The sequence below is a fragment of the Mycteria americana genome, chromosome 3 (genome assembly GCF_035582795.1).
Source record: "Mycteria americana isolate JAX WOST 10 ecotype Jacksonville Zoo and Gardens chromosome 3, USCA_MyAme_1.0, whole genome shotgun sequence".
Taxonomy (NCBI): Eukaryota; Metazoa; Chordata; class Aves; order Ciconiiformes; family Ciconiidae; genus Mycteria; species Mycteria americana.
In genome coordinates, this window is record NC_134367.1 from 27,969,186 (window position 1) to 27,983,823 (window position 14,638).

The following is a 14,638-nucleotide window of genomic DNA, read 5'->3' on the forward strand; positions in this document are numbered from 1 at the left end:
CAGCATGGAGCACACTCAGAGCTGACCAGAACCTCTGAAATCTCAGCTCTGAGACATCCCTGAATGGCCACTAGGAAGGACAGCAAAAATCTCTCTTTTGTGCTGTTAATACACAGGAACTTGTGCTCTTTTGTGGCTATATATAACAATATATGACCAATAAACTAAATGGCATCAGGACTGGAACTCAATTGTCCACCACGTGTAACTCTTGCCACAGTCCCCAGCACAGCTTTGGCCTGGGCCAGGTAGCGCTCCACCAAACAGTGTCTGGCACAGTCTGGGAACTAGCACCATCCAGGGATCATTCGTAGCTGGCTGTCTGGAAGCGCTGACCTTGTTTTGGATGGTAAGAATTTGATTTCATGGATGCAAGCTTTTCGTATCAAGGAGTGATATAGCAACTGTAGGAGTGCAAAGTCTATTCAGACATGCAGTCTTGTATCTAAAATTAATGTGACAGCTGATGAGATAGAAATTGATGAAGAAATGCACGCTGTGGGAGGGGTGCTGAGAAGGGAGAACGGGATGGGCTTGCAAGGATGGAGCCGTTCTGAGCTGAGCCAGTTGCGTAGGACACTTATCCGTGGAAATCCCATTTCATTTCTTGTGATGGTTGGAAGGTGTGTGAGAGACAAGCAAGACACCATAAAACCAAAAGGGACCGGTAACAGCTGTGGAGAACTAGCTTGCCTTTCTGTGAACGAGAGTGCCTATGTGATACTGAATGAGGCACAAAAAACAACCTTCAGACCAATGAAAACTCTTCATTTTCCAGTCACCTTCATAATCTAGATTCTGATTTTCAGGAACTGAATCAAAAACTGTTGTAAAATAACAGTTACCAGTTCAATTTCTGATTGTTACAGGCAGTCATCTCATCAAACCTAGAGCCAGCCATGTAGTCTCATGTAAAAAAAAAACCCCAAAATACTACATTTCTTATGCATGCAATCCAGTTGAGGCACAACAGAAAAATAAAAATGCATGGGGAATTTGACACCAGTGTGCCCTCACCATATTTTTTATGCATGCTACAGATCACTGACTTCAGTTTTCTAGTGCTGTATTTTCACAACTCCTAAAAGTACTAAATATTTATTTTAAATTGGGCTTAGCATTTTGAAAACTATTTTATACTAATTTGTTCTATAAACACCTGAAAACCTTTTTTGAAAAGCCTTCTTACATTTCCAGCATTTGGAAGTAATTTGTTTCTAGTCCAAAAAAATGAATGTCTGTCTCTAACAGAAAGAGCTGGATTACTGCCCAGTCCACTTGAGAACTGGATGATGCTGACTCTTAGCCATTTAAATAGTCAAGTTAAACAAGGCACAGTTGGGATGATAAAAGGAGGTCTGTAAAAAGACTATTGCTCTGGCCATGTGGACTTACAACTATCAAACAATGACTAGGAAAATAGTGAAAGAGAGGAAAAAAATAACGTAAGTGCCAGGGAAAATATTAGGATTAGGTGAATGTAGGAGCATGGTATCTGTTCATATCTTTCTCCCTTCTTGCCAGCGAGCTGCCAGCAGCGTATTTACTCTGCTTAAGCACTGATGGAGGCAAAAAATGGCAAAAAAGGCATTACAAAGGAGAACAAATAAGAAGGGAAGTAGACACTAACAGTCTGTACAGAGTATTATCCTCAAATGGGCCTATAATCTGCTCGTTTTGTATCTAAATTATATTCTATAATATAATTTTGTGTGAACTTTGTTTGCAAGCACAACTTTGCAAGCCTCTTATTAGCTGGCAAAAAGTGAAATAAGACAAAATTGTCTTCTCATATATTATTAATACTAATTCCTTCCCTTCTACACACTATAGTTCCAGATATGACAACTAAAGAATGGTGCAGCAGAACAGAATCTGATGAAGACCTGAGAATCTTTTCAAGTAAATTCTCTGAATCTGTTTATTTCTGCATGGGAAGAAGTTCATTCACAAGAGGAGAAAGATGCACAGTAATGGAAGCAACACTAGAATGCCTTTTAGGTACTGCTCAATGAAATCAGTATGGCCTTAATGCTTCTAGATTTAATAAATCAGAAAATGACCAGTGAAGCTGAAAATGGAACATACCACTGACACTGAAGAATGAAATGTGCAAATGAATGTCACTTAGAGGATGGGAAGCTCAGAAATGAAAGCATTTAAGACGTGATTAGGAAGCTACAATAAAATATCATTCCAAGAAAAAAGTAGAAGTAAGGCAAGGAGGATGCAACCACAGAAAAAGAGAAAAGAGCATAGAATATTTGGGCCAAATTAATTATTTCTATAAATCCACAGCTTCAATGCTATTAGTACAGAAATTATCTTCGGCTTTAAGACAGAAAACTAAAACCACTTCAGATTTTATTTCTCTAGTTGCTGCAGTGATTTCTCCATTCATATTCCATTTAGACCTAGGGTGATAAATCTATATGAACTTGCAGACACATAGAGAGAGATGCATAGATTTGCATGAGAAATTCAAGGTTTAAAAATGTTTTAAAAGACAGTTGAGGTTTGATTTTAAGCCAAAGGGAAGTTGTGTCTACTGCTCCAAGTCAGCTCTAGTGAGGGAATTTGGAGATGAGAATAATCTATAACTGATGAAGGATCTCTTGGTCTGATTAGTATCCTGAAACAGACTTAGACTTGAGGTTTGTTGGTTCAGTAACTAGGGTTGCAAGCTTCTGAAATTCAATCACCATGTTAGAGGCAGCTAGAACAATGTAGATTTCTATTATTTGTTAATCATTTACAATATACTAAGTTTCATGCAAAATAAAAACCAAAAACCACAAAACACATACAGGCTATCTATTGGTATATGCATGGAAATACATATTTGCCTCAGGAACTCTGACTGCTGTTTCAGTATACAATAATAAACTTATTACCTTTCCTATCCTAAAAAGTTCAAAAAATAAAAATCTTGAAACAAAGTCTACTGTTTAAACATTTTTTTTTCTAGTAATAGCGTAACAGTGTAATAATAGCAATGAGGAATTTATTTGTGAACTATCACGCTATCAAGTTTTTCTGAAGCATAGGGAGAAAGGTCAAAAACTTTCAGCTCCTCAGAAATTGCATACTATGCACATCCTGCAAAAAGCAGCAGAAAGCAAAAAAAAATAGGGTTGCTACTTCTTTTGTACTGATCTGAGAAAAGAGTAGGAGTGGTACTGCCTGTTCATTTGCTTGCTTTCTTATTTTGCTGAAATTACAGGCAACAATGTAAAACCAGTACCTATAAAAAGGCCCCCCAAAAAAAGAAAGAACAGGGAAAATACTGGAAAACATCTCTCAGATTTTCAGTATGAATGCCTATGCTTCCACTTTCCTCCCATATGTAGGTCTGATTTATTCATTTGTGCAGTATGTTTTTTCACTTACAAAAGTAACTAGCTCACTGCTCATAGTAGCAATATTATTTGATAAAACACAAGTGTTTTTCTACTTTCCTAAAGCACACACCCTCTTTTTAAGCTTTCTTCACAGAAACCTTGCACTCTGGTACCTTTTTACCATTCACCTGCCATTTTCCCCCTAACTTATCTGCTTTCAAAAACACAGTCTTATTCACCTCTGTCTTGTTAGCTTTCAATCTCAAACAATTCTACTCACTCGTTTCTTTCCTAATATCACGTATTCCTTCGGCTCAAACATCTGATTATTTTAATTGCTAGTTTTACCTAAGTGCTGTGTTGTTTCTGTGAGGAAAAGGGAATAAAAGGAAACAGAAACAAAAAAGCGAAGTGATGTTTTCATTCAGTAAAGAATCTTGTGTTATTGCTAACAGCTCTTTTAGTTTGCTGACAAATAATTCAAAAGTATTGCTTACACTTTCAAACCCAGAAAATACCTGATAAGTGCCTAGCATAAATTAGTTCCTAGAGAAATCCAAAAGTAGAAAGCTCTAGGAAGACCCTTATTTAAAAGGACAGGCATGTTGTAATAAATAATCTCTCGCTTTACCTAAAATGATGTGTGTTCCTATACTCTTACTTTTGATCCCAAACTTCTTCTTTTGCATGTTTTAGAATATTACACAGATTTGCACTTACTTAAAAATTGTGCTAGCTATCCTGTTTTTCTTAATGGCAATCTAAAATTTGAAAGCTTAATTTCTACAAGTTAGAACAATTGCCCTTAACATGAGCATTACGGTATTGCAAATTATTCATTTAAGCAGGAAAACCTGGGACCCATAGGCCAATACTTCCACAACCCTGCTGATGGGCGCTTTCCAGCCTGAAGAAATTCCGTTTCATAACTCCGTTTGTTTCCTGCCATTTAGCCAACTTTCCACTTACTACATGCCTCCACGCCTTAATATTAACTTCCAGTGCAGAACACTGTAAATTATTTTCTGAAAAATCAAAGCATATGATGGCCACTGTATATCCTTTGTCTTCTTTGGCAGTGACTGCCTCAACAAATTCCAACGAAATATTGAAGCATGACCAGCCCTTCCTGAATCCCGTACAGCTATTCTCAGTCAAGCTGTGTTTTCTAATGTTTCCCTACCTGAACCTTGAAATTAGTTTCTGGAGATCTCTGTTAAGTCTTCTGCAGTTTCCCAGCATATCTTTGTAAACAACAGAGGAAAGTAAACTTGTGAGGTCTGCTGAAACCTTTCCATTTCTACGTGTTTCTCAAAACAGGAATGCAAAAATATTAACATTTTTTCAAGACCCCAAAATATGTGCATGTTTCATACAGCAAGTCTTTCCTACCCTCACATTGTGCTACATAAATTCTTCAGAGTGCCAGGCTGTGCAGGGGAAAGGAAATGGAGTGTTACAGAACTCAGATAATTTGATTGGGCTTGTATGTATTTTGATCACTTGCCCACTCATATACCTCAGGTTTTTTAATCTCAAAATTACATTCTATACCAAACTTAAAATCTATTCAGTTTCTAAACTTCAATTTCAAAAATAAATTTTAAATCTAGACTTCATAAAAATAATTTGTACTTGCCCAATGATTTTCCTCTGTAGATTTTTTTTAGCACTTCATAAACTAAAAGAGATGAGCCTTATTCCTGTTTTACAAATAAAAAATTGATGAAAAGTTATGTGCACAATGACATGTTGAATCAGGAAAAGACAAGCCAAGATGTTATGGTTCCTCCCTCCTGTACCTCATTAATTCCATACAATACCTCCTTATTGGCATAAAAAAACCTGTCTTTAGTACAGTGTCAGAATTTGAACTAAACTATCATAACTATTTTTGCTCTGTTAAAAATTAATTTAGATGTAAATAATTTCATTGCCAGGCAGTGGGTACTCCACCACACTGCTGATAATAAAACAAACTCCTAGTGGTATTTAATGTATTATTCAAGCAAGAACTTTGGCAGCCCACTACATACGAGTTCATTTCCTCAATTACTACATAACTCTCCAAAACCAGTATTTTTTGATTTGTGTAGCAACAGACAAATATGGATAGACTGCCTTCCTCAGGTAGGAAGTTCATATTCACTGTTCCACGAGAAATTCCTAGCTCAAGTCTAGCACAATGACTACATGCAAAGATTCACACTTTTTCATGGTTGCTTATCTGTCTTCCCTACCCTATAACAGAAGTGTCAATTTATTCTACTACACTACAGCTCTGAATGATTGTGCTTCGCAGGGAATTAAAAAGATAGCATTTCTTACAAATAAAGAATTATTAGGTGTCTTTTTTTGTTTTCCTTCTTTCTCACTACCAACTTGAATGTCCAATTTTAGGTTGCTAATGAGTTAGACAGGAGTTGAAAGATGTACATGTATAAACAAATCTATAATCCTACCATGAGTGTAGCCAATGGTCATTAGGAAGAAGCTGAACTACCAATGATGAACATAATGCATAGAAGTCAGTGCTAAATAAAGCTGGGAGACAGGACAGAAGATTTTAAATCTTTATTCAAGGCTTGTGCATATACTTTGTTCTCTGTTTTACAGGAAGAAAGTGAAGGAATTCAGATGTTGGTTAAACCTAGACTGTAGGCATAAAAAGCAGTCCTAAATTTTGGCCCTCCAAAATGGATCATTTATATCAGTAAATAAATAAATGTGCATACCTGAATTAATGAAGTTTTAATTTAATCCTGCTTTCTTTGTTCTCTTTCAAAGTCTTTGTTTTGCTACCCACCATGAGATGGATTTTTTTGATTGCTGTTTCATACTTAGAAAATCAGGGAACGAAGAGTTTTTAGTTTTACTGTTTAGTTTTTACTTATATCATGTCCTCATTGCTCTCTCTAATACAGCATTTTGCAACAAAGCTCCTCTAGTTTTAAAATCTCTCTTAATTTTGTGACCCTGTCCAAGCAACCATTCAAAAGATCACAGCCCAGCTATGGCTTTGCATTAAAATTATGAAAAAGGGGGAATTTCAACATAAATCCAGGAGAAACCTGCTGGTTTTAACTTCGTATCTGTTTGGAAATGAAATCTAAAGAAGAAATCACAACATAAAGCTCATGAAAACTAAACCAAAGGAAAACGTGCTTATGAGTTTTTACATTAAGTTTCATAAAATTGTACTTCAAAAAATTATCCTGTTGCTTCGTTTTAAATCAAGAGATTAAACTGTGATTGTATGCACGCTTATATGCATAATTCAGTAAAAAGGTAACAAATGACCACCAGAAACCCTAGAACAATTTATATGTAACTAGTATACATATGTATTTGCCTTCCTCCCATTTGACCTCCCACCACTGCTATCCTTACCTTCACGCCATTTTACCATTATTCTTTTTATCACTATTCTATTCTATTCTATTCTATTCTATTCTATTCTATTCTATTCTATTCTATTCAGCTACTCTAACTTGCATGGCTTCTAGCTGTACATACTAGTCATTCACTAGGATAAGCTAGCATGAGCCCTGCATCCTTGTAGACATCTACTCAAGTAAGTTGGACAAATCAAAGGTGAAAGAATTGACTGCAGGATACAAATGCTAAGTGAATTTTCTAGCACATAATTATTCTTACATATTCTGTATTTATTTGGAAATTCATCATTATGGGTGTATTCTTTTAGGTCAGTTAGTCCCAGAAATACAGGTCTAAAAACTTAAGAAGAGAATGGCAAAGAAAGTAGTCTGGCACCTAGAAGAGATGTTGAAGTTCCTGATACCCCTCAGACATAGACACCAATTCCTCAGGCTGACTTTTTGAATTATTTTTTTTTCCCCAGCAGAGTTCCCAGTGCAGAATTGTTAGGGCTTTGTGTACACCCAGACACCAGTAAAAGCTTTCTGAATTTAACTGAGTGGCAATATCTTGCCTCTCTGCAAGACAAAGCCTCCAGCTCATCTCCAAGATCAAAGCACTTGAGACCTGCTAACTCACAACTGCTGTATCTCCCAGCTCAGCACCAACTCCACTACCTGCCATTCACAGCCATCCTTATAGCTCAAAATATTGGTTGCTAGTTCCTCTTCTAAATACTGGACCGTCTCAGGCAGACTGCTCCATAAAGGAAGGCAAGCGAGGAGCCAAGAGTCACAGCTCGGCAGGCAGTGGCAGCAACATCACCAAAAAGGAACCAGGAAGTCAAGTCAGAAATTCAAAGTCAGGATCAGGTCTGGAGACAGTAACAGGATCAGTCACAGTCCAGTCATCATCCAGCAGGTGATCCCTAGTGAGCCCTAGTGATAAGCCAGGCCTGAGGTTAAGCCAGTAAGTCAAGCCAGCGGGTGAGGATGAGGGTGAGCGGTGCAAGACTGGGAGCAAGCGCAATTGCAACACGGCTGCAGGGCAGCTCAGGCAGGGGCCAAGCACAAGAGTTTCAGGTTTAAAGCCACCCACAAGTGAAGGAGGGGGGGCCCCCACTGAGGCTCCTTAGCAGCAAGCAACTCCTGGGCAAGAGATCTTAGCTGGCCTCTAACCACCAGCTGAAAGGTTGACAGCCTGTTACTGCAGGCAAGCTCAACAGCCACAAACAGCAAATCCTGTTTGAAAAAAAGGACAAGCTAGGTACTTACATCTAGCAGATGGTTTTGGGTGGAAAATTCATCTCACCTAGGGTTTCACATGTAAGCTCATAAGAATGATGGAAAAGGGGAATTTTAAACACAAACTTTTCTCAGTTGCTTAACTTGGGCTCTGCCATCTCAGCTTGCTGGCTGTTGTAAACTCTACTCCTGTAACACAATGATCCTTGTGAATTAATAAACCATGAACTTCAGCATCCATGCTGCTTCCAGCTTCATGCAATCCAGCAATCCAGCAATCCAGCAATCCAGCAATCCATGCAATCCAGCTTCGGATTCCTCTCCTGGTTCTGGCACTTAAAACTTAGCCATATCAACACTGACTGCCTTTGTGTGAATCTAGTCCTTACTATATAAGTAAACTGGAGCCACAAAAATACGTGAGTTGGTTAGTCCCTCCAGCGTGCACCAAAGGGGCTAGAATCTATTCAGTCAAGTGATGAAGGGAATTGTTCAGCACCCAGCCATTTCTATTTGGCTTTTAAAAAAAATGTTTCTTTAATCTTTAAAGTTCAAGAATCTTAAAGACATTAATGAAATATGAAATATTTTAAACTCTCTGTAAGGGGATATATTATAATGTTTGTAAAGAAAACCTGTATTCACAAATTTGGATTTTGCAGTCTGAACCTTGAAAGTTTAATTAGAGTCTTGCTAAATTCTGTTTCTGGTACTAAAGCGTGGATTTTATTTCAAAAGTCCTGTTTTCTGGAAAAAGAAAGCTCTAATAAAAAGTAATTTCATTTGGCAAATCATCAATCTCATTCATCTCATTGTGTCCAATAAGGTGGAAATGATTACACAAGGTGGTAAAAATCCTTGCTCCCTGTAAGTCATTAGAGTTTTATTCTTGCTTTCTCTAAGTTAGGGTTTGATCCCAGTAGAGTAGGGATCAGTTTCTATTAATGAATTACAATAGCAATTTGAATTTGATAAAGTTCCATGGGATTACCATTTGATTGTTTCATTCATTGAGGTATCACTGCTGGCCAAAACTCCTCTTTGCCTCTTCGCATATTCTTTCTCATGTTCGGATATGTGCTATGAAAACAGACAAAGCTATTTCTGGCTACTACACAAGCTATGCAAGAAAAGAGTTCTGTATCACTTCTGTTAAAAAACTTCCCCTTTCTTACCTGTTCTGTACATGCTACAGGAATCAATTGTCAAGGTAACTCAAATCTCCACAGATCAATGGTCTCCCTTATTGGGGCCTCTCCAGCACAGAAGTTTCCTGACCCACCTTTTTACCCTTCCTTGGAGGTCTGTAACAATTTCCTATAAATGTTTTACTACTTCTTTTAGCTACATTTTGTGTTTGTCACATTAGCTAACCCACATATGTAATTTCACTCAAAATACTGCAACCTCTAATTAGATCGCCACATCACTTCCCATCTTCTGAATTTGTCTCTTTGGTAAATTGAATATCTGATGTTTTAATATTAAACCATTTAACCAAGAGCCAGTCATGTTTCTGCTTTAAAAGATTACTGTTTTGTTCTGAAGCATCACTTCATGTTCCTCACATTTTTACACAGATTCTCTTCATAAAAGAAAGTGAATTTCCTTTCTCTAGGCAATGCTTTCTATCTATATCATTCACTTCAACAACTTAAAAAATTACTTATCCTTTAAAAGTTGGCTAATCTCTCTCCCATCTTTCACTACCTATCCTTTTGCTAAAACAACACACATAAAACTGAATACTAAAATTACAAGACTACTTCCCTGCTAATTTCTTATACAGATACAGCCTGTCAGTTCTAGATGACTTTGGATCAGCCCCAAACAAAAGAAAATATTCTGGGTAGTATAATCCTGCATGGAACAATGCGATCTGTATAAAAAATCACTTACTGAATCACCAGCACCTCTTTCCACTCCTAGGAGATCTCCCATCGAAGCAATGCCTGAATTAGTGTAGAGTGATTTGTGGCTTTCCAGCTGTCATTCATTAATTCTTAGGAAATACAATATACAATACAATAGTACTCAGCCTGAGGTTGTAGTCTGTAATGTTTTAGGAAGAGTGCAATTTGCCTGCTGAACATTCTTCAAAATTGTTTTCAAACAATAACTGTAGCCCATTATTTCTATAATCCCCCAAACACATTTCACTCCTGATGAAATATTGAGTCAGTTGCACAGACCCATAAAGGAGGAAGGGTAAGGAATTGCATCTGTGGAGAGTCTGGTCTATGAAATGAAATGCTGAGCTGAAGACAAGGAGTTTTGCTTCAGTACTTTGCCATTCGTGTTTCTTTGGCAGAGAAGAAAGCACAGGCATGCCGGACAGCAGGGGCTAGAAGTGACCTGGGCACTCTGATCCACTGGCTTTGGCACTTCACCATCCGGCTGACCCGTAAAAGTCGCCTTGTTTTAGAAATAGTATTGCTTAGCTATAATGGACTGCTAGCTGCCTCGTTTCTTTGACCAGAGACAGGAGAGGATGTTGTGATGTACCGGCCCCATTTGAGGATCCAAGGGCCTGGGGACCTACCTTTAGAGCGAGCCAAGAAGCTGCTTGCACAAAGCCAGTCAGAGAGACTCTGTAATGCCTGCTTCATCAAGGACTTTTGGCAAAATCTATGACAAGTTCAGCTCAGCCAAAAACACCACACCTTTAGACATGCACTGCAGCAGAACTTGAGCACATAGGGAAGTTTTCTGGTGGGTCCCAGGCACTCCTGACTTCCCAGAAATCTGAGAAGGCTGAATAGGGATTTTTTTTAGGTCTGTTGCTCTCTTGAATTTACATGTTAATTAGCCTGAACTGCACATTAGGTAGCTAAGAGCTTTGTTCCCCTTTAACTCTTACACAGTTGATTTAAGAAGTAAATAAAAAGATAGGAGAGGGAGGTAAACCTGAAACAAGAATCAGTCACTATAAATACTGGGGTTAACAAAGCATAGCCATCATTCAGTGTTTAGTAGGCACCATGACAGCAATTATTTTAAGGAAGGATTTGAAAAACAATGCTTCAAGTATTTTTATGGCGAACTCCTCCCGTGCTCAGGGGTTTTCATGCTTTTAGCTATTACATCTGCAACTGAAGCTAACTGTGAAATTAGCAATTTATTTATCCCATGGTACATACACACACATTTGCAACACTAAAAGTGAGTAAGGGTCAATAGTGAACACTGTGAGTAAAAAGAACCTTTTTTACCAGATTTTGTCATTCAGTATTTAATCAAATACCTGCAGAGATTCCCATCTTGAAACATTTCCCTGTTCCTTCTTGTTGCTTATATCACTAATACTGTTAACACACCATTGTTATTTCTAAACAACGCAATATGAGCTCTGCCAAAATAACTAGTCAGGACAAAGGAAAGTTGATCTTAAAAATGGCTGCCTGAATTGCAAGGAAGCAGAAGATGCCATTAAGTATAAAATAGAACAATAGAGGCCTACGATTTGTAAACAGCTTTTGATTCTGTAACATTTAGTAAAAATAGGTCTCCTTAGGAACGCATGTACACATTAAGATATTTTTCAAGATTATATCTTTACAAAAACTCCATTAGAACTTGTAGTCTGTTTCTTGTATTGTGTCCTATTCTTAAGAAAAATTTATTAATATAATAAATAAATACAAAGGGAAAATATCTCTTATGGAAATTAACTATTCCTGATTATTTAGCCACAGATTCGAAAGAAGATTAAATAGGATGTAAAGTTGTTGCTAATCTTATTTGTAAGGTACAACTGATAAACAAAAAAGCGTACTGAAAGCATGTTAACAGTGATAAAATTATCTAGACCACTCTGTGTACATAATTACCAATAATTTAGATTTATCCATCTGAAATCAAGATGTAATTATGCATTATCCTGTTTTATATTTAGACACCTCTGTAAAATAGAAATTTTAGTTCAGTGAACAATGAACATACAGATGTTCCTAAGAAAAGTGGAATCTGAGACATCAGAAAAAAACTATATTTTCTCTCCCTCATTCATCCAAAATCAATGGAATATAGTAATCATCACTGTTTCTTAGTGATTTTGTATGGAATTGAAAGTAATAAGTAAATGAGAATTGAAGTTTTCTTGCAAAAGCAACAGCAGTAATACCTGTAGACAATCTGATGTGCGAGCAATATTTTCTGAAAGTTTAGTGAGTGCCTCTTTCCTTTTATAGTAATTTCTTTAAGGCTGGATTTTTTAAAAATTGTGCATCTGAATTAAACTAAGACTACTACTATCATATCTATAAAATGAGAACCTGAGTTACCTGTATGGCTGTGAGGATATTGGCTAACGCCTGGCCATACGTGTCATGACAGTGAACAGCAAGAGCACTCAGAGGAATTTCTTTCATAACAGCTTCCAACATTCTTTTCATACTTCCAGGAGTCCCCACACCAATTGTGTCCCCCAGAGAGATTTCATAACAGCCCATACTGTACAGGCGCTTAGATACCTGATTAGAAACAGAGAAACATGAAAAGGTCAAGATGAAAGAATATAAAACAGGGTTAAGAACATACATTAAAAAGGACACGCTTCTGTACAGGTTTCAGGTTTTGACCCACCGAGGTGGACCTATGTATCAGAAACCCTCTATTCATTCTTGGAAATTGTCACCCAATAAGAACGTCCCATAGATGCTTATTTTAAATTTATAGTTCTGCTTCTGTACATGAAATAACCAACCAAGCCAAATCCATCACAAACTTGCTTTTTGACTCTCCCACAGAATCCAAACAAGCAAGATTTTACACTATGAATTAAGTTTCTGTCAAGCCCTTTCCCAACATTTTCCTCTCTCGGGGGATTTCCCAGCTGTTTGGTTTTCTCCGTGTACTTTCCAGCTTACAAGTTGTGCAGGGTAAAGACCTGCCCTTTTGTTTGCTTATTACACGGAGCCAAGCACATGGCTGAACTAAGACAATAAATAATTAACAAGAAGCCTGATTTTGCTTTCTCTTGGCACTGAAAACATCAATGAAAACTGAAGTTTTAACACGTTGTAGTTAATATTTATTTTGCTTGCTTTTCATGAAATCAAACATTAAAATACTAACAAAGCAAACTTGTAACTTAACTAACATTCTAGTCCTTAAGTTTTAAAATTTTTCTTAATACCAAACAAAACCCTATACAAAGAGTTCTTATGTAAGTAGAGCCCTAAATGTTTCTGGAATTACGTCTTTGAGGAGTTCTTTGTATGAGTACGAGATTTGAGGTCTGGCTTCATAATGTTTGTATGGAGAGAGACATACACTGGGATGCACAAAACTATGTTTGCACCAGAAATATCACTTTAGAAATTGAATGTAGGATCTTTCCAACTTAGTTTTGCTGAATTTATTTGGAAAGGACTTCACCTTATTTTCAGCTGCTGAGTATGTTTGTCCCCTTTAGCATTCCCTGCTGTGTATCAGCAATCCTGAAAGGCCACTCCACTGGAACAGAACCCCAATCTGGAAATTAACTGTTTAGAAATGAAAAAATATGACCCTTTTCCAAGACATCTTCAGTTGCACTGCGCTCTGCTGTTAAAGCAATTCCAGGACTTCATCAGTGGGATTGCTGTGAATACGTCTGAGGAAGCTGACAAAGTGCTGCACCAGCAGTCTTGGAAGTGCTGGATTAATATTGCTGTTCACTTAATTCAAAGAACAGCTGAAAAATAACTTCAAGTAGTCTCAATCATTCTGCTTAAAGCTTGGAAGGGCTATGAATATTGCAAAGGTAGTAAAACCCTTTGTGCTTTAAAGTCAAAGAGCCCCTGGTTCGCATCAACATAAATTCAATATACGCTTTACTAAAGGGACATTCACCAGATTGCAAAAAAGATTCTATCTTGCAGCATATTTTTATATCATCAACACAGGGCAGGTGTTTTAACTTGGACTACTCTTGTAAGAAAAAAAAAGATCATCTGCAGTTAGTGGTAGATTACCTCTAGTTAATCCCCAAACTGCAGGTTTTGTTTAAGAGCAGGGTAAAAGAAGACAACTGCATTTTTTCCTCATGTTCTTTTTCATTCATGATTCAAAGTTTTTCTAGATGAGCATTTTAGTGATGGCAAAGAGACTATATAAACTGCTAGAAATCATGTTGCATTCACTTCTTTCCCATGCTCAGTCCTTAGGTCTTTCAGCTTCTGAAAATAGAGTTCGGAAAGATGAAAGAAGAGAGGGGGGAAACTCTGCTAACAAGCTGAGCATCATCACTGACTTGTCATGATCTAACCTTAAAGTGACCCTTAAGAAGAGATCTATATTTAATTTCAAGAAGAATGTGCATGCTTGGGAGCTGAATGGGAGTTTCTCATATTGGATTTTCTATCCTACCATAGTAGGAGGCAGCCCATTAGTTACAGTTTTGTAAGTTTTCAATGTGTATTTTTGGGAGGAGGGTGGGGGAGAAGAGAACACACTGTTTTGTCAGTGTAATCAGAATGTGATTACGAGCTTGCAGCTTTGTTGGTTGAACAGGGTTGTGTTCTGCACCACTGAGCAGTTTTACTATGCATGAGTCTTGTGCTACTCCCCTTGGGAACACTGCCCTGACACCAAGCATTGATCAAAATGGGAGTTGGTGACCCAACACTGCAACCCCTTAGGCACGTGAACAATCCTACTGCTGGAAATATATATCTAAAACTACACTCTTAA

At 37.4% G+C, this 14,638-nt stretch overlaps 1 protein-coding gene across 2 annotated transcripts in view; it reads right to left on the reverse strand.

Moving 5' to 3' along the window:
- The window catches only part of HMGCLL1 (3-hydroxy-3-methylglutaryl-CoA lyase like 1), an 84,674-nt gene that overhangs the window by 21,430 nt on the left and 48,606 nt on the right, over positions 1-14,638 (reverse strand). The window contains exon 7 of one of the 2 annotated variants that reach the window (XM_075498095.1): positions 12,247-12,435. The exons of the other annotated variant lie outside the window; for it this stretch is intronic. Within the exon in view, the coding sequence (XP_075354210.1) occupies positions 12,247-12,435 (189 nt within the window). The remainder of the gene's footprint in view (positions 1-12,246; positions 12,436-14,638) is intronic. 2 annotated transcript variants of the gene reach the window in all.